General features: G+C 38.4%; 1 protein-coding gene across 1 annotated transcript in view; it reads left to right on the forward strand.

Moving 5' to 3' along the window:
• LOC124620364 (molybdenum cofactor biosynthesis protein 1-like) overlaps window positions 1-20,807 on the forward strand; it is a 113,837-nt gene extending 93,030 nt beyond the window's left edge. The window contains exon 7 of the mRNA XM_047147034.1: window positions 20,752-20,807. Coding sequence (XP_047002990.1) covers window positions 20,752-20,807 — 56 coding nt within the window. The remainder of the gene's footprint in view (window positions 1-20,751) is intronic.
• Window positions 20,808-23,118: the final 2,311 nt, after the last annotated feature.

Genomic DNA, 23,118 nt, shown 5'->3' on the forward strand with positions numbered 1-23,118 from the left:
CAAAAACCATAAAGGACTCAGTCGAGTGTCTGTAGAAAGAACACTGAACGTGACTACAGGCACGAAACATAAAATGAATGCGATCTTGTTGGAAAAAGAGCTTCACACTTTGCAGAGAATTGATGCTGGTGAGCAACCCACAAAAGTTGCTGCAGAGTAGGAGTACAATTACTGATTGGAAGACAAATTGATCAGGAATTTAAAAATTTTGTTCCATCCAAGCATTGGGCAGCGCAGTGAAATCTTGAAAAGCAATGAGAAAAGGTGCACATCCTCAGTTAGAAGAGGCATTATTTTTGTGGCACGAATAAATAAGAGCCAAAGGTGTGTCAGTTTCAGGTCCTCTACTTTGTCAAAATGAGCTGATGAGCTGATTGAAGGAAAGAAGCAAGAATTGCTCGGAAGTAATGGCCAGCAGGATCGTTTCAAGAAGCAGCATGGCATTCATGAAATTGCCATCAGTGCCAAATCATTATCTGGGGATGAAGCTGCTACACTGATTTTAAGAAGAAACTGCACACAATCATTGACAAAGGAGGTTATACTGGCAATCAACTTTACAAATGTGATGAAACTGGGTTGAATTACAAAATGCTGCCAATGAAAACCCTTGCCTCTAAAGAAGAAGAAATGGCTTCAGGATACAAAAAAATCCAAGAAAGATTTACTGTCCTTGCTTGCAGTAATGCCACTGGCAATCATAAACTGTGTCTTACTTTAATTGGCAAATCCAAAACACCAAGAGCATTTAGACACCAACCAACCAGTTTGCCACTGAGGTACACGAGTCAGTCTTAAGGCATGTATGAACAGTGCCATCTTCAGAGAGTGGTTCCAGGCAGAGTTTGTTCCAACTGTAGTAAATTACATGGAAGGAAAAGGACTTCCTTGAAAAGTGCTACTTCTTGTGGACAATGCTCCTTCTCACCCAGGTGATCTGCAAGATGGGGATATCAAAGTTGTATTTCTCCCACAAAATGTCACATCTCTATGTCAACCAATGGACCAAGGTATTCTTGAGGCGATGGAAAAACATTACAGACGCAAGATGCTGGAATAATTAATAGGTGTGATTGATGCTGCAGATGATTTTGTGGAAGCTCTTAAAAAAATCGATGTTTTAAGTGTCATTCATTGATTGCTGAAGCTTGGAATCTAATTCCTCCAGTTCCTCTTGTTAGGTCTTGGAAAAAACTCTTAGATCGTAAGGCAACCTAAGTGGTGGGAAGGAGGAGGCAACACCGAAACTCAAGCTGACATAATTTTGGTGAATTTACTGGAGAAGCTGGTTGTAAAGACACACACTTCGAAGACATTGAAGAGTGGATAGAAAATGGCATTTTTTCATGTGACTGAGGATGAAATCGTCCAAATTGTGACCGATCATAAAGTGTCAGAAGACTATGTTTCTGATGATGAATCAGAGAAAAATATTCCTCACACATTCTGTTACGAAGTGATCCAAACTGCCCTGGAGTACATCAGCCAACAGGCGGAGACGATTTGTCTTGAAATAGTTTGATTTCAACGTTGGAGATGTATTGTTGCAGCAATAGTTTCTCAAGCAAAAAAACAAAAAAAAAGACGTTTGTGACTTCGTTACCAAAAAATAAACTCTAATGAAGCATCCTAGAACTTCTATGTCCATAACTTAAAAAGTTTTTTTTTTTTTTTAATTTTCTTGAAAGTTCCTCTAGACAGACTTTTTGTTCCTTTGAGTAATCTTTAGATTTGTTTCATAATTTTGTTCAGTAGTTTATTTTTTACTCAAAAGAGTAGGTAATAATATTAAAACTCCTGTTATTTCCTGCTGCCAAATAAGGGAGATTTTTTCTGTAAGAATGCAAAATAAACGAGCTTTGTTATACAGCACTTAAAAACTTTGAGTTTTCAATCATAGTTTGGTGCCTTTTTAACATGTCAACACAATTTTTTCAGTAAAAAAGTGCAGGGTTATTTGCAACCATATCAGTAATGTTTTACATACCCTACGCACGTTTTACGATCGTATTTCGCAATATTGATGCAATTTGGAGTGTTCACATGTGAAAACAGGGGGACTTTGATTTATCTGAAATTTTTGTTATCGGAACCGGCCACCGTCCCGATCATTTAGGATAAACAGGAGTTCACTGTAATAGACTCCTTGCAACATGCTGTGTCATACAGCTAGGAGCAGCCAGACTATGGAATTGCCGTCCTGCACATAGGCTGCCATTAACACCCAAGCAAATGACTGCATGCGAAGTGGTGCCATGATCGAGAAGTACGGACTGCTAATGAATGGTGTCACATTATGTTCACTAATGAGTCCCAGTCCTGCACTGCTCCAAATGACTATCGTGGAGAAGTTCGACAGTGACCCGGGGAGATGGGGAGAGGTCCCATTCTTCCACATTTTGGGGGGGGGGGGTCACAAAGCAGTCCCATGGTGTGGGGAGCCATTGGGTATGACTTCAGGTCATGGCTTGTAATGGCCGAGGGAACTCTGATGGTACAGCAGTGTGTAATAGTATTGTGGTGCTATTTTTCAACAGGCCAGTGCTTGTCCACATGTAGTGTGTGTCTCTTTAAGTTGTCTGCGTGATGTTGATATACTCCTGTGGCCAGAAAAATCCCCATATCTGTCCCCGATAGAACATTATGGGACCAACATGGACGTCAACTCCATCCAACTGCCTGTATCCATGATTGCAATGTCCAGTTACAACAGTTGTGGATCACCTTTCTCAGGAGGGTATGCAGCAGCTTTACGACATCCTCCCGCACTGTCCAGGCCAGACAGGGTGCATTGCTGTGTTGATAAGTGGGCTCAAACTGATAAGTTCTGTGTAAATTTGACTCTGTTTTCTTATCACTGAAATAACATCACATACCCTCTAAATTAGCTATGTTTCAATTTGTTTTCTCCCCACCTTCTGAGTGTCTCACTTTTTTTCAAGCAGTGTAATTTAAGACAGACATAAGTATATGAAAATGGGATGGCATAACACATTGCTATTCAACTATGCCCCTAAGAAAATTGTAAGATAATGGAGAAGAGCAGGTGCACTATTACACTGACTAGAACGTAAACTTAAAGATAGAATTATATTGTGTAACCTATACCGATGACATAATACTAATTGACAAAAACATCACTGATGTGCTAAAGCAAATTGAAATATTAAGGGAGCAATCTAGGAAAATTGGACTAATAATTTCACCTGGATAAAAAATTAATGGACGATACCAAAATGGCACTGGGTGAACTTATATAGGCAACAACATAGTATTCGGTGATAAAGAGTTTAAATAATTAGGTGAAAAAGACCACTGAACATCATAATGAAAAGAAGGCATAGAATCCAGACTTCAGAAAATACAAACTGTCTCTCAGTTAACTAAAAGTATTTTTCCTGGAACTCTAAAATCTAACATTGCACAACAGTGATCAAATTAGAATTTCTTTATGCATGAGAGAGACTCTTTGTCCAACACAAGACATGAAAACAGCAAACTGAATTAGAAGAATGTAAAATTGTAGTAAAAATCTTAGGTCCAAGAATAAAAGATGGAATACATCACACAGAACCCAGTGTGAAATCTCCAGGCAAATTCCTAAAAACTCTTGTTACAATGTGTCTCCAAAGAATCCAACTTGTGGGACATACAGAAAGAATGTATCCAAACAGGCAGCTCATTGGATTCCCACATACTTGAAAAATAAGATCCAACTGATGAAAACAAACAGGAAGAGACCTTACGAAATTGGAATCACCACATTTACAGTATTCTGATGTAGTGATGAGTCACACAGAGTGCAGTTTCACAGTAGCTTGATCGATGCTTGTACTTGTGTATGTAGTATATGCAAGTGTGTACAGCGTCTCTTCTGGTGTACTCACAATATGCTAATTTATGGCCGAGCAGTAAACCGGATCCCTACTCGGTTCCAGTGTGCTGTGCTAATTATTCTTCTTCACTTTACATTTATGCTTGGAGCTGCAAGAGAGGCCATTTTCCGGATAGTGCCACAAAAACAACAAATTCTCAGATATCAGTTTAACTTAAACTCTTCAACATCATAGACAACATTTCACATTAATATGTTGCAGAACACTAGATTAGTGTTAAAATTGCCAGAGTAAACATTGTTCTCCATGTGACAGATTGTCACCCGATGTCCAAAATCGATAAATTTTATATCTCTGCACAGAGAAGCAGCTGGTTGCTCATTGTCATCTGTGGTGCTAATCAATGGGTCGAGCTCGTTGCTGGCACAGCGCCACCTCAGAGTAAGTGGCCCCTCATCCCAGCAGGTGGCGATGTTTAAACACCTGTATAGCTCCCAAGACTTACTGCGTCTGTGGATAACTCCGTCTCTGCACAGAACTTCCCACATTTCCCACACAGTGGGCCCTCGTGTCTCTTACACACAATAAATCTTCAAACTTATTTCATTGGCTAAGTTAAATTTCGAGTGTGACATGCTATTTCGTAAAAAATAGCAAACGGTAGACATGGATGTTATTGTGACACTTTCCTAAGGCAACATTTGTGTATTACACTTGTAGAAGTGCACTGCAACATAAAACAGTAGACCGTAAGTTCAAACAATGGAAACTACAGGTTGGAATATCAGCAGTGTAGGAAAAGATAGAGTGCTAATTACCATAAAGATGGCACGTTAAAATGCAGACAGGCACAGTTAAGACACTTACACATAAGCTTTTGGCCACAACCTTCATCAGAAAAAGAAATAGAAATACACACCATTCATTCACACAAGCAAGCACACCACACACACACATGACCACCAACTCAGACAGCTCAGGCCAGAATGCTAGCCTGTAAGTTTGCTACACAATAAAATAATTATTCTGAGCTACAAGAAAAATGGATTCAAAGAACTAAACTGCTTGAAGAAAAAAATGGGAAGCTCCCTGAAGCAACGTAGTTTCACGAGTGTGCATACCAGTGGTAAATTATGAGAGTCGCAACTCTCTGAAATGGATAAAAAGGTCACCAGATTGCATTAGCTTTGTTTGTGTCTCGGATTGTTACCGTGACTGGTAGGAGCTATAAGAGATGTGAAGAGCGTAAGATGTCGAGTGATCCCTGTTAAGGACACAGATGCCCTGTACTTCTGTGAGTCAGCATTATCAGCACGTAACAAAATTTGAAGGGGCCTAATTGTGTGTCTCCATTTGCCAGGCTGATTGAATTATGCAGTATGCAGATTTGTGAGACATTCAGATGTGGTAGTGTCCCCATGTTGGACTGCTTGGGTACGTAAGGGCGGTTTGCTTGTCAGCAAGCTTCCGGTTGACCGTGTCTGACGAGCCCATGGGAGAATTGCTGCAAGTACGCCGAGCACATTGTAACCCTTTCACACCTGCACCTGTCATGTGATCAGCAGTGAGTCACATTCTACAAGACCCGCGATGACAGTTGTCAGTGAGTATGACAACGACATAGGGAGAGGGCGTGTGGGGCAGCATCGGATATGACTTCAGGTCACTCTGACAGCACAGCATCCTCATTTGCTACCTCCATGTCCAACGGAGTTACAAGAGACAGAGCAGTGAAAACATATCCAGTTGTTGACTCACAAAGCGGTTTTGAGCTGTGACGCATGTAGTCTTAAGTGAATCATTCATACAAAAAGAAAAGAAGAGGAAGCTAAAGTCAGAATGTGAAAAAATTGGAGAATGGAATAGATATTTGAAGACTTCACACTTGAAACTCCCAGTTTTCCTATTGTGAAAGTGCCTTTGTGACCATATGCATTTCACTGATGATAAACTTTTTTTTCCCCCTGGGTCTTGGCTCCATATTTTTTCATCCGGTTGAGTCAGAATACTTGCATAGTATTTGTGAGGTATTGTTTCAGTCTTGCAAGCTAATCTAAAATACAATCCCTTTAGCATCCTAGAAAACAATGACCACTCTTTCTCTCCGATTAAGTCACCTTGGCTATTTTTGTGCAACTGCTGTTTCATTTCATCCACGGGAACAGATTGGTGCATAGAATCAGTTGTGTGTCAGATTGTCCCAAATTGTTTTTCACATTAGGTTGTAGTCAGGCTTCAACAGACATGCCACTCACTTTCTGGTATGGCCACGGCATCAACTGTTTTGCACATCTTTTTAATTACTGATCTTGCAATATCACACTGTGTTCTTTCTCAGCATTTTCATATTTGATTGTAATTCTAGGAAGTAGTTCATGAGTCATCTTACAGAGACATATGCCACATATGAATTCAGCCACCCATTACTTAACTGTTGACTATGAAGGAACTCCCCCCATGAACCATGGACCTTACCGTTGGTGGGGAGGCTTGCGTGCCTCAGCGATACAGATGGCCGTACCGTAGGTGCAACCACAACGGAGGGGTTTCTGTTGAGAGGCCAGATAAACATGTGGTTCCTGAAGAGGGGCAGCAGCCTTTTCAGTAGTTGCAGGGGCAACAGTCTGGATGATTGACTGATCTGGCCATGTAACATTAACCAAAACACCTTGCTGTGCTGGTACTGCGAACGGCTGAAAGCAAGGGGAAACTACAGCCATAATTTTTCCCGAGGACATGCAGCTCTTCAACTTGACTAGAAGAAGAGATCGGTTGGTAGGACATGTTTTGAGGCATCAAGGGATCACAAATTTAGCATTGGAGGGCAGCGTGGAGGGTAAAAATCGTAGAGGGAGACCAAGAGATGAATACACTAAGCAGATTCAGAAGGATGTAGGTTGCAGTAGGTACTGGGAGATGAAGAAGCTTGCACAGGATAGAGTAGCATGGAGAGCTGCATCAAACCAGTCTCAGGACTGAAGACCACAACAACAACAACAACATGAAGGAACTGACTCCTAATAAGTAAGATGATGCCTGTAGAAAAGTACAACAAAACAGTAATCTCAAAAAAGGACAGGATAGACAGTACATTCTGTAGGACATATTAAAAGTGATTGGTAAAAGAGACTTGGTGTGTTAAATGCAGCTTTTGTTTACATGATAATTGAATTGGATAGATAAACAACCTACTTGCTAAGTGGCGGCAGAACACACACATAAAAGAAGATTATAATTAGGCGAGCTTCAGAGCCAGTAGCTCATTCTTCAGGCAGAAGGGTTGAAGTTGAAGGAAGAGGGGTGAAGGATAGGTCTAGGAAAAAGGGTAGATTTTGAGAAAGTTACCCAGAACTGCAGATCAAGGGCTGACTTTCCAGATGGGATGTGATTCCACATCTACATACATACTCCACTAGCCACCATATGGTGCATGGCAGAAGGTACCCTGTCTCACTACAATAGTCTAAATAAAATTACTTGATAGTTGACATCAATCACTTGCTGCAACAATGTTGCCACATTGGCTACCAGCTACCGTTTGGTTACAGGTGACAACAAACAAGCAGCTCACTTCACAAATTATGTTAAATGTTTAACACAGAGCAATTTTTCTAGTGGCTGGTGCAAGGTATGTCAGAAATGTTGGATACTCTGTCGACTATTGATTTAAAGTGACCAGTGACTGAACTGGGGCAGACGACCCGTTTTGTATCCCTGACTGTAAACTTGTGTCCTAACCCAGCCGAGAAAATTGTGGTCAACAGTCTGCAGCAGTACTAATATCATGATCGCTTTGTTCATGGCAATTAAAGCTAACCCTTAAGGGTAAACGCACGACAACAAAAACTCAATTTCAGGGCTGAAAGCAAATTGAAATTTCTCCATGTCATTTGTTACCTGTAACTATCCTTACACTAGCTGCACATGCTGCCATGTTAGAAACCAGTGAACAGTCCATGTGGGCACTTGGTCGTGGATTATAGATGACTGAGGCAGATTCCAAATGAAGAAATAATGACAGGAAGAAAAATAAGACCAAATAGAACAGTCAAAACAATGATGAAAAATGATGCAGCAAATTATTAAAAATAGAAAAAAATATATTTAAACCAATTAATTGAATGAAAATAATAATCACACTCTTTTGGTTAGATTTAAAAATAAAAATTTTGCTACATTGATGAGATTCAAACCTACAACATGCTACATATTAGATTAATCTGCCAACCATTGTGCTATGCCACAGCACTGCATGAAGTATTTATATATGTGAATGTAGTGACCCAGTTGCAACTATGAATTGCAACCTTAAAAATTTCAGTTTCACGCAGTGTAGTGAAAAGCTTATCTAATGTAAGATGATCTCTGTGAATATGATAACTATATGTATGATACTGAATCACACCTTGTGCTGAGTTATTCAGTAGTGTTTGGTTAGTGCTATGAATGAAATGTGTGTCTTTCATTAGCATTGTTAATGTGTGTTGTTTTTGGTGTAGCTATCGCGTGTCATGAAATACATAATAAAAGTGTCGGGCTCGTAATTCGGGATACAAATACATCAAGAAAGAATGCTGAACCAGGAATTGGAAGTGACTGGCCAATTTTGGTGGAGTTTGGCAACAGCAGACAGTTCAAGCGTGACGCTGACTACTCTTATTGGCGTTTGAAGTGCCAACTATCAAGTAATTTTATTTCAACTGTAGTCAGTTCCTTTCCCGTTCCATCTGCCAATTGAGTGAGGAAAAAGTGAATGTCTATATGCCTCTCTATGAGTCCTAATTTGTTGTCTCTTATCTTTGTGGTCCTTACGCATAATGTATGTTGGTGCAAGCAGAATTGTTCTGCAGTCAGCACAGTGTTCCTCAAAATCCCTCCAGGGATTCCCATTTGAGTTCCAGAAACATCTCCATAATACTTGTATGTTGTTGTTTCAACCTACTGTTAACAAATCTAGTATCCTGCCTCTGAATTACCTCAATGTCTGCTTTAATTCGACCCCTTGCGGATACCAGACACTCAAACTGTACTCAAGAAGAGATCACACTAGCATCCTATATGTGATGTCCATCACAGCTGAGCCACACTGTAGTAAAATCCACCCAACAAACAAAAGATGATTATTCGCCTTCCCTACCATGACCCTCACACGTTTGTTCCATTTCATATCGCATTGCAATGTTACGTCCAGATATTGAAACAATGTGACTTCTTCATTCATGACACTACTAATGCTGGATTCTGGCATTATGGATTTGTTTTTCCAACTCCTCTGCAGTAACTTATATTTTTCTACATTTAGGGTTAGCTGTCATTTATCACACCAACTGGGAACTTTGTCCAGGTCATCTTTTATCCTCCTAAATCACTCAACGATGACACCTTCCATACACCACAACATCATCAGCAAACAACCATAGATTACTGTCCACTTTGTCCATCAAATCAGTTATGCACATAGAAAATATGAGTAATAGTGCTCCTATCACACATCCCTGGAACGATCCTAATGATACCCCAGTCACTGATGGACACTCACCGTCGGGATAATGTAGTGGGTTCTATTACTTCAGAAGTCTTTGAGCCACTCACATGTCTGGGAATGTATTCCATGTGCTTGTACCTTTGTTAAAAGTCTGCATTGAGTCATTATGTCAAATGCTTCTCGGAAATCAAGAAATATGGAATCTGGGTTTGTGAATTTTGTGATGGCAAAGTTAGAGGAGCAATGCATCTGCATTAAATTTTGTGTGAAACTCAAGAAAACCTTTACAGAGACACACCAAATGATGCTGGGAGCCTATAGCGATGAGTACTTAAGCCATACTCGGTGTTACATATTATTCACACGTTTTAAAAATGGCTTTACAAAAGTCAAACATGATCCTTGTTCAGGACGCTCTTAGATGTCCACTGATGATGCTTGTGTCAGGAACGTCAACGAAATTGTGTGTGCCAGTCGAAGATTCACTGTCCGAGAGATTGTAGAAGAATGTAACATTTCAATTGGATCATGTTATGAAATGACACAGCATCTTGGAATGCATTGTGTTGCCGTCAAGTTCATTCCACACTCATGAGTCAAGACCAAAAAAACTTTTTGGATCTTACAAATGAGACTGAGATGTTCCTTGTGAGAATAGTATGACCCCTGCAGACTTCTTTTTATTTCCAAAGGTGAAAAGGATGAAGTTTTGCAATGGTAGATGAGATAAAAGAAAATTCGCAGACGGCACTTTATGCGACCCAGCAAGATGTGTGTCAAGACTGCTCCTGGAAGTGGAAATGATATTGGGAGCAGTGTATCAATTTTGGAGTAGAGTATTTTGAAGGAGACAATCCATAGTAACTAAAAGATAAGCATAGAAAATTTTGTGGACAAAGTTCTGGAATTTTTTGAACAGACATTGTATGACAAAAGGGCATGCTGAGTTGCCCATGAGTGATGCTTTGTACTGATTTGTGGACATAAACTTATTGGTCTCTGTGAAACTGATTAGATTCAAACCCAGAATATGTTCAAGAATTCTGCAGCAAACTGATGTTACGGGTATTGGTCTGTAATTTCGCGGGTCTGTTCTTTCGCCCTTCGTACATACAGGAGACGCCTCTGTATTTTTTCCCCAGTTGCTTAGGTCTTTCTGCTGGGTGAGAGATTCACAATAAATACAAGCTAAGTAAGGGTCTAGTGCCATATAGCACTCTTTGTAAAACCAAATTGAGATTCCATCTGCAACTGGTGACTTATTTGTTTTTAATTATTTCAGGTGTCAGGGATGCTTACGAGGGTGGTTTGAAAAGTTCTTGAAACAGAATAGAAAAAAAGTACTTATGTCACTGAAACTTTTTTGTTTTTCAATGTACCCTGCTTGTAGATTAATTCACTTGGTCCAACAGTGTTCCAATACCTTGATCCCATCTCGACAATGATTTTCCTCCAGGCCTACAAAATAGTTGTCAACTCAGGCTATCAATTCTTAATTTAAGTGAATCTTCATCCACAAAGAAAAATTTTCAGTTTAGGGAAGAGGCACGTGTGGCAACAATTCATACCTTAGTTTGTGTAATTTTACCATGGCGATGGCACATGCGTGCGAGCGTGCATTGGCTTGATGCTAGATGACTTTCTTCCTTATTAAACCTGGCCTTTTTCTCATATCTTTTGTTGCAATTTGTCCAGAAGGTTAGCATAGTATTCTCCAGTAATTGTTTGCCCAGTGGGGAGATAAAGTACAAACAGAATCCCCTTCTCATCCCAGAACACTGATGCCATGATCTTCCCCGCTGAAGGAATTTGGTGGCGCATCCCAGAACACTGACGCCATGTCCTTCCCCGCTGAAGGAGTTTGGCGGCGGAGATTCAGCATGTTTCCAATGCTTTGATTGTTGCTTTGTCTCTGGGGTATAGTAGTAAACCAAAGTTTCCTCGTGGTCACAAACCAGCACAAAAGTTCTTGTTTGTTTCTCCTAAAACAGGCCAAACATTGTTGTGATATGTCCATTCTCATGTGTTTTTGACCCAGCATCAAGAGTCGCGGCACCCATCTTGTGAATACCTTTCAGATGACATCTGGCAAGCGTGAGCAATTTCATGCACTCTAAATTGGTTATCCTCCTTGATCATTATGCGCACTTTTGCGATGATTTCTAGAGTAGTGACACATCTTGGCTGACCTATTCATGGATGATCATCATCTAAGCTCTCCTGACCAAATTTAAATTCATTTATCCACTTGGCAACAGTTGAAGACAAAGGAGCAGAGCCCCTGGTGTATTCTGGAAATCGGCATGAATGTCCTTCGCTTTTATACCTATCTTTATGAAGTACTTCATCACTGCTTGAATCTCTACCCGTCCCCCCCCCCCGTCTTTGCAGATCACTACACAGGAACAACAACAGAGCCGTGTCACTGCCACAGCTCTCTTCCAAGAGCACTGACATGGCACATGTTTACAGGTGATTGTTGTTAGGTGTCTTTGTGCTATTGTCAAATGACGGTATGTTTATATGATTCTCTTGCATGAATTATTTCTTAAATGTAAAATTTAAAACATTTATCTCCTACTGCCACACCAGACTGGTCAAGTGACATGATGGAAACCTTTGACTCACTTAGTGATTTTACATAGGACAATAATTTCCCCTGCTTCTCAGCCAGATCTTTTGCTGAGGTATGACAGTGGTAGTAACCTTTCCTTGTTGCCATTTGGCATTCTCTTTTGAACCAAGAGTGCAGTAGCTTTTCCTTCCTCAGTATTTTCCGAATTTCATTGTTAAACCACAGTGGCTCTTTTGCATCCTTAATTCGTTTACTAGGTACAGACTTGTTGAGAGTGCAATTCACGATCTGTTTAAGCTTTGACCATAATCTCTCTACGTCCATCTTAATGGAACTAAGTGATGTCAGTTCTGTCTAAGTGAGATGCTAACATCTGCTTATCTGCTCTTTCTGGCATGAACGTTTTCCTAGCCTTTTTGACTGATTTATTAATTTTTGTAACCTTAGTTATTATGATGTTATCATGATTATTAATCCCCATTTCTATGCTGAAGTCATTGATGATATCTGGCCTGTTTGTAACTACAAGGTCTAAGATATTTCCATTGCATGTGGCATGCCAAACTAGGTGCTCAAGACAATTTTTGAAAACCACATTCAAAAGTGCTTCACAAGATTGACTGCACCCCCTGCAATGAAGCCATAGGCTACCATCTATACTCAGTAGGCTAAATTAACCTCCAACTAGTATTGCATGATCTAGGTATTGACGTGCTACTGTCTGTAGACTTTCTGTGAATGGCTCCAAAACTGTCATAGCAGAACCGGGTGGCTGATTAAAACATTCATTAATTAACTTGATTTCACGTAGACTTGTTATATGCAACCAGATAACTTCACTGTCACAATCAGCTTTGACCTCAATAGAGACAATGGACACTCCCTCTCCTACAGTGTCTAACCTGCCTTTCCGATATATATTCCATTAATCACTAAATATGTCAGAGCTTTCAACTCTGGGTTTCAGCCAGCTCTCAGTCTCTGAGAATAATTTGAGTGCGAGACTTTCCTGGATGGCAGTAAATTCGAAAACTGTGTTACAAGTACTTTGACAACTGATAAAATTTTGACAATCTACACTGGAGTGAATTCAAAAGATAAACCTCAACCAACATTGAATGTATCTTGGTGATAAAGAGCCCAAATAAATAAATAGATGATTTTATTCCATTTCATCTGATTGAATGAAACACACACAGCATAACTACTCAGAAAACAACTATAGTGCTGATTACATTTACTATCATACATGTAGCACTCTGAGAACATTTCACCTTGTCATAGTAGTCCTGTGTTTTGGAACTAGGCAGTGCTTCATTTCACAAAGCGAAAGGAATGGCTTGTGTGTGTGTAAAAAAAAAAAAAAAAAAAAAAAAAAAAAAAAAAAAAAAAAAAAAAAAAAAAAAAAAAAAAAAAGAGGAAATAGTGGTTGCTGGTGTTTTTAACACTATCATTCAATTTAGTTCCTATTGTGAACTTTGCAGCTAGGATATGTAAATACTCTGAGACTGCTATTGATAATATCTTTATGAACAAATCTAGGGGAAAAAAGTCATATCACAAAACCAATAGTAAATGGACTATCTGATCACAACGTGCAGCATCCTGTGTTAAATGTTGAAACTTGTCAGGATAAAAAAAATATTAAATCTGAGTACAGGAGGATAATAAATAAGCCAGAAATTGAGGAATTCAGGAAATTGCTCAAAGACATGAACTGGAGAGATGTTTACCTGACTCAAATGGAAAATACAAAGCATTTATTAATAAAGTTACCTCCTCTTTTGAAAATTGTTTTCCCCTAAACGTAACTCAAATCACACAGAAGTCAAAAGATAAACCATGGATTACACAAGGAATAAAGATATCATGTGGGGAAAAAGGAGACTGTATCTACTATCTAGGAACATTTCTGATATTAGCATTGTAATGCATTACAAAGAATACTGCAAAATATTGAATCAAGTAATCCAGAAATTGAAGTAGCTTTATTAAGAGAAAAAGATAATTGTATCAACAAAATAAGAACTGTATGGGATATAGTGAAGACAGATAGAAGTGGGGCCAAAAAGGAAGTGGAACAGATAGCTCTAAAAGTAGATGAGGCTTTGGTAACAAGTGCATGTAGTGTTGTAAATCTCTTAAGCAAGACTTAATTTTTGTTACTGACGGCTCGGGGTTATCAGGTTCGGTGAATGGTGCAATGGAGTATCTGGGACCAGTCTTTGAAGAACATTGTGTAGAACCTATTCAAGGAACTTTGAATTCCGACCATTGCTTCTCAGTATACTTACTCCTTAATGAAATTTGTTGCAAGTTACATATCTATATTTCCAACAAATAGCTCAATACATATTATCAATACTAGGAATAAGAACAATCTACATAAAGACCTAAAATCACTTATGTTGGTCCAAAAGGGGGTCCAATATTCAGGAACACACATTTTCAATAAATTACCAGCACCCATTAAAAACTTGGTTTCAGATAAAGCACAGTTTAAACAGAGTTTGAATGACTTTTTGATAGGCAATGCCTTCTACTCTATAGATGAATATCCTAACAGAGACTGAAAGGCCAGCTTAAGTAAAAATATGTTAGATTTAAGATTTGACAGCACTTGGTTGCAACAGTCAATATTAAGTATTTTGTGTATGATAAATTTATTAATAGTGCATAACAATGTTTCATTCTGACAGTGTATTAATTCTGTAAATATTAGCTTTTCCAGTTTACTGTATTGTATTCACCTATTTTGACAATCTCGTGACAAATGATCAGGGAAGTATTCATTATATTAAAATGTTTTGTGTTATACATTCTGACATGTTCCACACCCTCGAGAATCATCTCATTTTTTCGGTGTATGTAATGAAAACTGAATCAAATCAAATCCAATCACCATCTCTCGTCATGTAATAACTTCACTTCTTCTTCTTCCCTTGTCGTCTCCTGTTTTTCCAGTACTCGTCCATCTCCTCCTCATGTTTTTCCCCCTTTATTCTATTCGTGTTGTTCTCAATCCCCTATTTCTTCTGCATTGAAAGCCTTTTATTTTTATTTACTTATTTTTTTTATTGAGGTGAGTCTCTACGGACTGCGTGGTAACAACCGACTTCACTCTAGTGTCCAGGTCTTGTTCTTGCTCCAGCTTTGACTTCCTGCCAGTATCTTCTGAGCCCCTGCAAGAAGTGCCTTTTTATGCTCTTCAGATAATGGTCCTCACTGTCTTTCGGATGTTGATGCCATGTTAAAACCTTGGTAGTTGGTCACCAATCTTCTAAATTTGTTCCTTTCAGGAATTTCTCTCTGAGATACCAATCTGCTTAAGATCTTTTTCACATTCTTTGAACCATCTCGGCCTCGTTTTCTTAGATAGGATGAAACTCCGTATTCTTTTTGTTAGTCAATCACCGTCCATTTTCATGAGATGACCATAAAATAACAATCATTTCTTTGTAATGGATGCTGTGATAGGTTCTGTCTCACTGCACGTGTCCTCATTTGCTCTCATTCGTCATTGTCCATTGACCCATCTATTACCTTAGGATTTTCCTTAATATCCTACACTCACGCTTTTCCAGCCACTCAGCTTGACCTTGTCTATTCGTGGTCAAAGTTTTGGATGCTTATAAGCCCTCAGGTTGTACAACTGTATTATAATGTTGGAACTTGGCCCATATACTCATAGACTTTTTGTTATAAGTATTCTTTGTCAGTTGGTATGCTTGGTCTAACTTCCTCATCCCGACAATTGCTTCTTCTTTTAATCCATTCTCCTGGTGGATGACTTCACCGAGATACCTGAAATTCTTAACTCATCCGATTTTTTCCCAGGTTGGTTATCTTCCATTCAGGTCCGTCACAGATGTTCGTCATATATTTTGTCTTTTGAATAGAGATCTGGAGTCTAACTTTTTTCATCAATTTCTGACAGCCTATTTATCTTGTTGATTGCTGACTCTATGTTGTTAGCAAAAATGGCCAGGTCAGCCGCAAAATCTAAGCAGTCAATGCACACCCCTTTGTTCTTAGGACCAAGTCTGAACCACTCTTCATTTGTTTCTTCTTGGGCTAATAACTTTCTCCACTCTCGAATGACCTTTTCCAAGACACAATTGAAAAGGAGAGGGATAGTCCATCTCCTCGTCTTATGTCCGTTCTGATTGTAAAGGGTTCAGATACCTCACCCATAAGTTTAATTTTCGACACTGTGTTAGCAAGAGTTTGTTTGATCAGCTTTCTTGATGTATTATCCACCCCAAACTTTTCCAAAATATTCATTAATGCATGTCAGTCGATGGAGTCATATACTTTCTGAAAATCAACAAACATGACCACATAGTTATTTCTTCCAATTTTTTTTTGTACCTCATGATGTTCTTCAGGTTAAAGATCTGTTCTGCGCAAGAATCACCCTTTTGGAAACCAGCTTGATAGTCCCCAATCAGTTGGTTACAATGATCTTCTATTCTATTCTGTATCACTTTCGAGAGAATCTTATATGGAACAGATACTAAAGAGGTACCCCTATAGTTATTGACATTCTATTTATCACCTTTTTTGTGTAGACGATGGATTAAAGCTGACTGCCATTCAGTTGGTATCATCCTAGCTCTCCAGATCTCCTCAAAAAGTTGGACTAGTATATCTAGAGTTTCATTATTTGCCAGCTTTAGTAGTTCCACGACTATTGAATCCTCTCCAGCTGCCTTATTATTCTTAAAGTTGTTGATGATCTCTTTGGTCTCCTCTTTACTAGATGGAGATGAGGGGTAGTTTGTGGATTGGGGCACATACAGGGAATCTTTCTTTCGGTTCATCACAATTAAGTAGGTTTTCAAAGTAACGAGACATTATCTTGCAGTTTTTTTGTTGGTCAGGCCGAGTGTGGTGTGTGTACTGTAAGACCTTCAGTGCACACACCATCAGATTATTTGACTTGTTGCTCTAACAAAGTAAGCGAGTGTCAGCAATATGTCTCGTGGTCTTATCATGGCGTATTTATCTTCTGCCATTAGGTCAGACGATAGAAATGCCACTTGCACGCTGAGAGTAGCAGATTGACGGTGACCAACTTTAAACAGAACTTGATTAATTTTCACATACATTTATTAAAATAATAACAAATATAAAAATTACTTAACTTGGTTCTGGATGCTATTTACAATTGACAATCTGAAGTTCCTTTGGTATTGATACATTAATCTTATTCTCACATATATCTCGGGTACTTGACGAAAGTGTCTATACATTTATCTTCATGGCAATGTACAGGAATATGGTAATCTTATTAGGCGCAGACTGAATCTTGACTATGGACTGGTACAGACAATTGTAGAACTCGTACAGACTGGTACAGACTATGCAGACTGGTACAGACTAATGCAGACTGGTGCAGACAAATGCAGACTGACTGGTCGAAGGTCTTTACACTCGTTATAATACCTCGCACGTTCATGTATCACTGCGCGAGTGTGATGCACGAGGAGAAAGTGTTCTATCTTAGCAGCAATCTCATTGGCTGTGTTACATATTAATACGCGGATCGGCGGAAGCAGAATTTGGTCCGTCTCTGTGGCAGCGCCATCTCGTAGTGCGGAGATGGACGAGTGCTGCGCCTGCGCTGTTGTGCTTAGCGGGGCTCACTCTAGTGGGAAATTTGTGTACGCGCTGAATATGTGGAACTATGTACACAACACTGAGCTTTCCATTTTCGTCTCTAAAACAAAAACTAGGGGCTTGCTATCCTTTCAAATTCGATTTGAACGTCTGATAGAAGTCTCTGACATTGTTTATCTGGAAACGCTGATCGATCTGTTATAACTGCTGTTTCTCATGCAACTGCTTAGCCCTTCGTAGAGTTCTGGCTGCATATTTTCGAACTTCATGGAATACATCAAAATCATCAGGTCTCCTGGTAGAGTTCCACTTTTTCCATGCACTTGCTGTTTGGCCCACCACCTCACCACAAACCTCATTCCACCATGTACGATTCCTCTTTTTAGCTGTCAGGATTTTAGTATTAGCTGCTTGTTGGATCATGGAGTCAATGTCTGCCCATTTATGGGATTCAACTGTCAGTTACTGGTGGCATTGTTCCAATATGTTTTGATTGATTTTGAGCTTCGCAATATCATATTTATGAATTTTATTTCCGGTTTTCATGGTCTTATTGAGAGGGATGAAATTAATTTTGATCTTGGAGAGGTGATGATCCTTTTAAATTCAGTATTTTATCTGTAAAAAGGTTTCTTTCTATTATTTCTGATTGTTTGATGTTGTTTCTTTCTTATTTCTGTAATCCATGCTATCATTGATTCCTTCTTCCAGAACTACTCATTCAGTAGAGGTCTCTAAAAAAGATTAATCTTCTTTTAGCCATTACTTCTGATATTTTCTCAAAATTTTTGTAGATCTCCTCATTACTTCTCATTTTCCAGCCATCTGTAGCTTGTATTGCAACCATTATTTTCTAATAATGCTCCTTTGAGGAACCTCTGTTCTGTCCAGCTTATAGTTCATCATTAGGCATCCTCAACCATATAAACATCCTGGTCATACCACTGTGGGATAGTGTCTTAGTTTTGTTTTTTTAGTTGTACATTTCTTGTTGTAAATATCCTTTGTCAAACAATTTGCTCTCTCCAGTTTTCTGACTCTTGCATCTACTGTTAATTCTTCTAGTCCATTTTGTTGTACAGTTTGTCCAATATATTTAAATTTACTTCCTAATGCTATTTTACATTTTTGTTTTTCTAAGAGTGTTGATGCATTGTTTGAAATTGTCATCAATGTTGTTTTTTCGGCTGAAATTTTGGGACCAGCTCCCTTTGCTATTTCTTCCAAAAGATTTCTTTCAATAACTGTCTGCCAGATTTTTTGAAAGTATATCAGAATCATCTGCAGAAGCCAGGCAGTTTACCTTAATTCCATTTGTTTTTCATCCTAAAATTATTGGTTCAATTTTGTGATTTTTTTTTCTCCAAATTCCAGATACTTTCTATTTTTTCTAGAATGCAGTGTACAGTAAAGGTGATAAACTGTCCCCTTGTCTAACATCAGTTTTTATTTCAAATGGTTGAGATACTTCTCCCATAAATTTAGCTTCTGCCATCCTATTTGCTAGTGTTTTGAGGATTATGTTTGCTTTAACACAAAATTCTTTGATGATTTTACCTATAATTTCTCTGCCTACCAAATCAAATGTTTTCTTGAAACCAATACATGATACTATTATAGGTTTGGTGATTAACAGTATGTGGAGAATTATCAATTTTCTAATAAACATCTGCTCTGTGCAGGGTCTTCCCTTTCTAGAGCTCCTTGAGATTCTCCCAGTTATTTGTCTAAAGTTTCTACAACTCTGTCCAGAGAATTTTTGATAATATTTTGTATACCACTGGCAGAAGTGAGGCATCTCTGCAATTGTTGACATTTTGTGTGTCCCCTTTTTTTCATAGCTGTGGATTAATGCTTTCCATAATCTCTTCAGCTTTCCAAATGTTCTCAAACAGCAGTCGTAGATCATTTGTGTCTTCTGACTATTTCAATAATTTTTCTGTAGTGGAGTCTTCATTTGTTGCTTTGAAGTGTTGGAATGATTTGATGGCTTCATGAATTTATTGTTCTGTTAGTGGAAAATCTTCCTCCAGATGTTGTGGGACTGCTATTATATATTGCTACAATGTGCTGTTATTATTATTGTTGTTGTTGTCGTGGTTGTTTGGTTGCCTGTTCTTCAGCACTATCTTTCTGTTTTGTTTATCTATTTGCCGCCATTTTAGCCCATTTACCGGTATTTTCAGCTTGGTTTTCACTTATTTGACCTTTTGGTGGCTCCTCTTGAAGAGATCTTATTTCTCAGCATTTAAAATTACATCATCTGCTGCTCTTTCGCAACTCAATTTCATCATGTCCAGTCTAGTTTTTTCATTCATTTAACCATCCATCTTCCTTGACTCAAGATCCTGAATTTTCATCCGTAATTCTTGAACAGTCTCATTTCTCTTTTTACATTTTCCAGATGAAGAAACTTTTGGTCCTCAAAGCTAAGATTAGTATCAGTTTTTTTATTTGTTTCTGCCTATGGCTGCTATATCTCTTTAGTTAGAATATTTTCTCTCTCTGTATTTGATTATAGTCTAAGTCTGAATATTTTTATAAGTACATTTATTGCTGTAGCAATGAGTAAAATAAATTGTATTGCACTGCCTGTAGCATGTAGCACCATTTTGACTGTTAGTCCTCTTGCTGTACAAAAAGTAGCTTTGATGATTACTTAATGCAAGTATTTTGTAAGAGCTGTGGAATGGTTAGTATCTGTTTATATTTTTCTGATTAATTCAAGCTCGTCAATGCACATCCTGTGTTAAGGAAATATTTGAACTGAATTTACTGTGTGTTAAATATAAGCAGTGGATCCATTGGGGTAGTCTTTTTGGTAGAAATATGTCAAGGTGAACAAAACAGGAGATGAAACTTCCTGGCAGATTAAAACTGTTTGCCCGACCGAGACTCGAACTCGGGACCTTTGCCTTTCGCAGGCAAGTGCTCTACCAAAGCACGACTCACGTCCGGTACTCACAGCTTTACTTCTGCCAGTACCTCGTTTCCGCTGCAGAGTGAAAATCTCATTCTGAAAACAGGAGATGGTGAAGGAAGAGAGGGAAAAGATCAACATTTGCTTCTCATCAGCAATATAACTGGGTTGCAACATTCAGTGAAAATTATCTGTGACAGGAAGTTGTCAGAAATACATTTTTTGAAGAAACTTTATGTTTGTATAAGCATTTATTAAATTTAAAAAGTTGGATTTCATCTGTTAATACAAAATATAATGTTTTGCATTGCAGGCATGCTAAACCTGTCAAAGATGAAGAATCGGCCAATGATTCTTATTGGAGGATAACAGTATGTATAACTTAAACTTGAGATTCTTGAAAATAAAGCTAGTCAGTATTTCTTAACAGTACTGATTTAAATACATCTAAAGATCGCTGTTACCTAAATGAAAGTTGACGAGCAAAGTCTTAGTGGTCTTTTGTATAAAATTGTCATAGGTGTTATTTACAAGAAGAGTAAATAGTTTCAATAGGAATGTGGTGAGACATTTAACAAATGTCATGACCACACATTAATAGGACCTTATAACACTACCATTATGATATTAGCATGCTTTTACGTAAATAACAGAAACCCTGTCTCTATGTTGCCACGTATAACCCTCTTACTAAAATTTAATTTAGTTTCCAAATAAAATACACTATGGAAGGATAGTCCTGTTTATAGGAAAAGATAATCAATAGAGTTATCCTTCTTACAGGATTTACCATGTGTTGCATCTAATGGATAAGAAAATTTGACTATTCACTTCTTTTCCTAAGATCTTACCCAGTGGCTAGATAGAAACACAGTATGAATAATAATATACTGAAGCTAGGACAACTCATTTCCAAGTTCATTTAGTGGTATGAAACATGTACTTAATGGTCACCAACCTATCCTGGCAATGAAATAGTGAAGTATTGGAGAAGCAGAAATGTGAATTTTGCCTACTTTCTTGCTACTGTTTAGTTTGGCTCTTCAAATAAATTACCCCACTTAAACAATTTTGGGCTACATCTTTATGCATTATGTTTTTAAAAAAGAAAAAGCCCAGTAGATAACTTCGAGGAAGGTAAAAAAAATTAGCCGGGGTGGGGGGGACAACCTTTAGAAAAGCACTTTCCATAATCAAGAAACTTAAATACTTAGACACTAAAGCACACACTTTTTAACTGAACATTTCACTTAAAGAAAACCTCTTTCATGGTGGAATTAACTTTCAAAAGCTATTATTCTTTGAACTAATTCTGTATAGCCATCTAACAGGTTTTAGTAACTTGGCTTCACTGTGATTGAATTTTATGTAACCAAACTACAACACTTTGCAATAGTTAAGAAAACATTTTTATTATTTACACTAAAGCTATTTAAATGGTGCCTCTTTATATTAACTTGGAACTTCATAAGTCTGTAAAACAGGACACTCGGATTAATCAAACACCAGGAAGGAACCCTATACAGATGTATGATTAGGATGAAATAACAGGGTGAACCAGTTTCCGTAAAGTTCAAGAATGATTATTAAAACACAGTTTAAATTAATGGTTCATGCCCTACAAAGGTAAAAATAGAAAAAAATCTTATCTGTGGGCTGTAGGCTTGGGTGTGGCGAACAGTTATGACGGCTAAACTACCCACATAACAGCCTGCAAGTTTCTTGCTGTATGGGCTCAATTTCTCTACTTGGCTTCATTCAGTTCTACATACAGTAGCTCAACAACTCGCAGCTATGCTGCAAGCTGTTTGCAGTCTTCAACCGAGGCATTTTTATGAAAATTTGCAGGCAAAGCTTCTGCTCCACAAAGGAGTTACCTCAATCACTGCTGCCTACAGACTGTGTGACTTACTTCCCGCACTTGCTCAAGGTAGCACGCCAATTCGCCTTCCGAACCTTTTCCACTCTCCATAGCCATTTTCGTTTCAAACAAAAGCACACTGGCTTTTACATAACGCCTATTTCTTATATTGTTCCTAAGCATGACCATTTCTTAAATTGTCAAATTTACATCAACATGAACAATTTATACACACAAATATTTTTAAATACAAAATGTTATCAAAAAATTATTTAGACCCTTGGTATCCTTTGTAGAGGACTTGGGCAGGTTTGTCATATCCTAGTACACATTATTTTGTTACTTCCCTTCAGATATTCCATTTAGCTACATCTACAATTATTCCCAATGTTCAGCCTTTTGAGGTGTCCAGTGCGGGTTCCTCTCCACTTCCTGGGTGTATTGTAACGAGTTAGCTCCCAGGAACCTCTCAAACCACAAACTCTTAGAAGATTCACTCTTCTTGTACTTAAGTCAGCATTGTCACTTTTGTATTCAATCCCAATGCAATTTCTGTGTTTCATAGTCAATGTGAAGGTCCAAGGGATACAGAAAACCTGCACTGGTGCATCAGAATCCAATACTGGTCTCCCAGGAGCCACTGAAAGCACAAACTATAAGAAGATTCACTCTTCTTGTACTTAAGGCTACATTGTCTCATTTGTATTCAATCCCGATGCAATTACTGTGTTTCATGGTCAATGTGAAGGTCCAAGTAATACAGTAAACCAGCACTGGTGCATCGGAATCTAATACTGGTCTCATAGGAGCCGCTGAAAG

The sequence above is a fragment of the Schistocerca americana genome, chromosome 6 (genome assembly GCF_021461395.2).
Source record: "Schistocerca americana isolate TAMUIC-IGC-003095 chromosome 6, iqSchAmer2.1, whole genome shotgun sequence".
Lineage (NCBI taxonomy): Eukaryota > Metazoa > Arthropoda > Insecta > Orthoptera > Acrididae > Schistocerca > Schistocerca americana.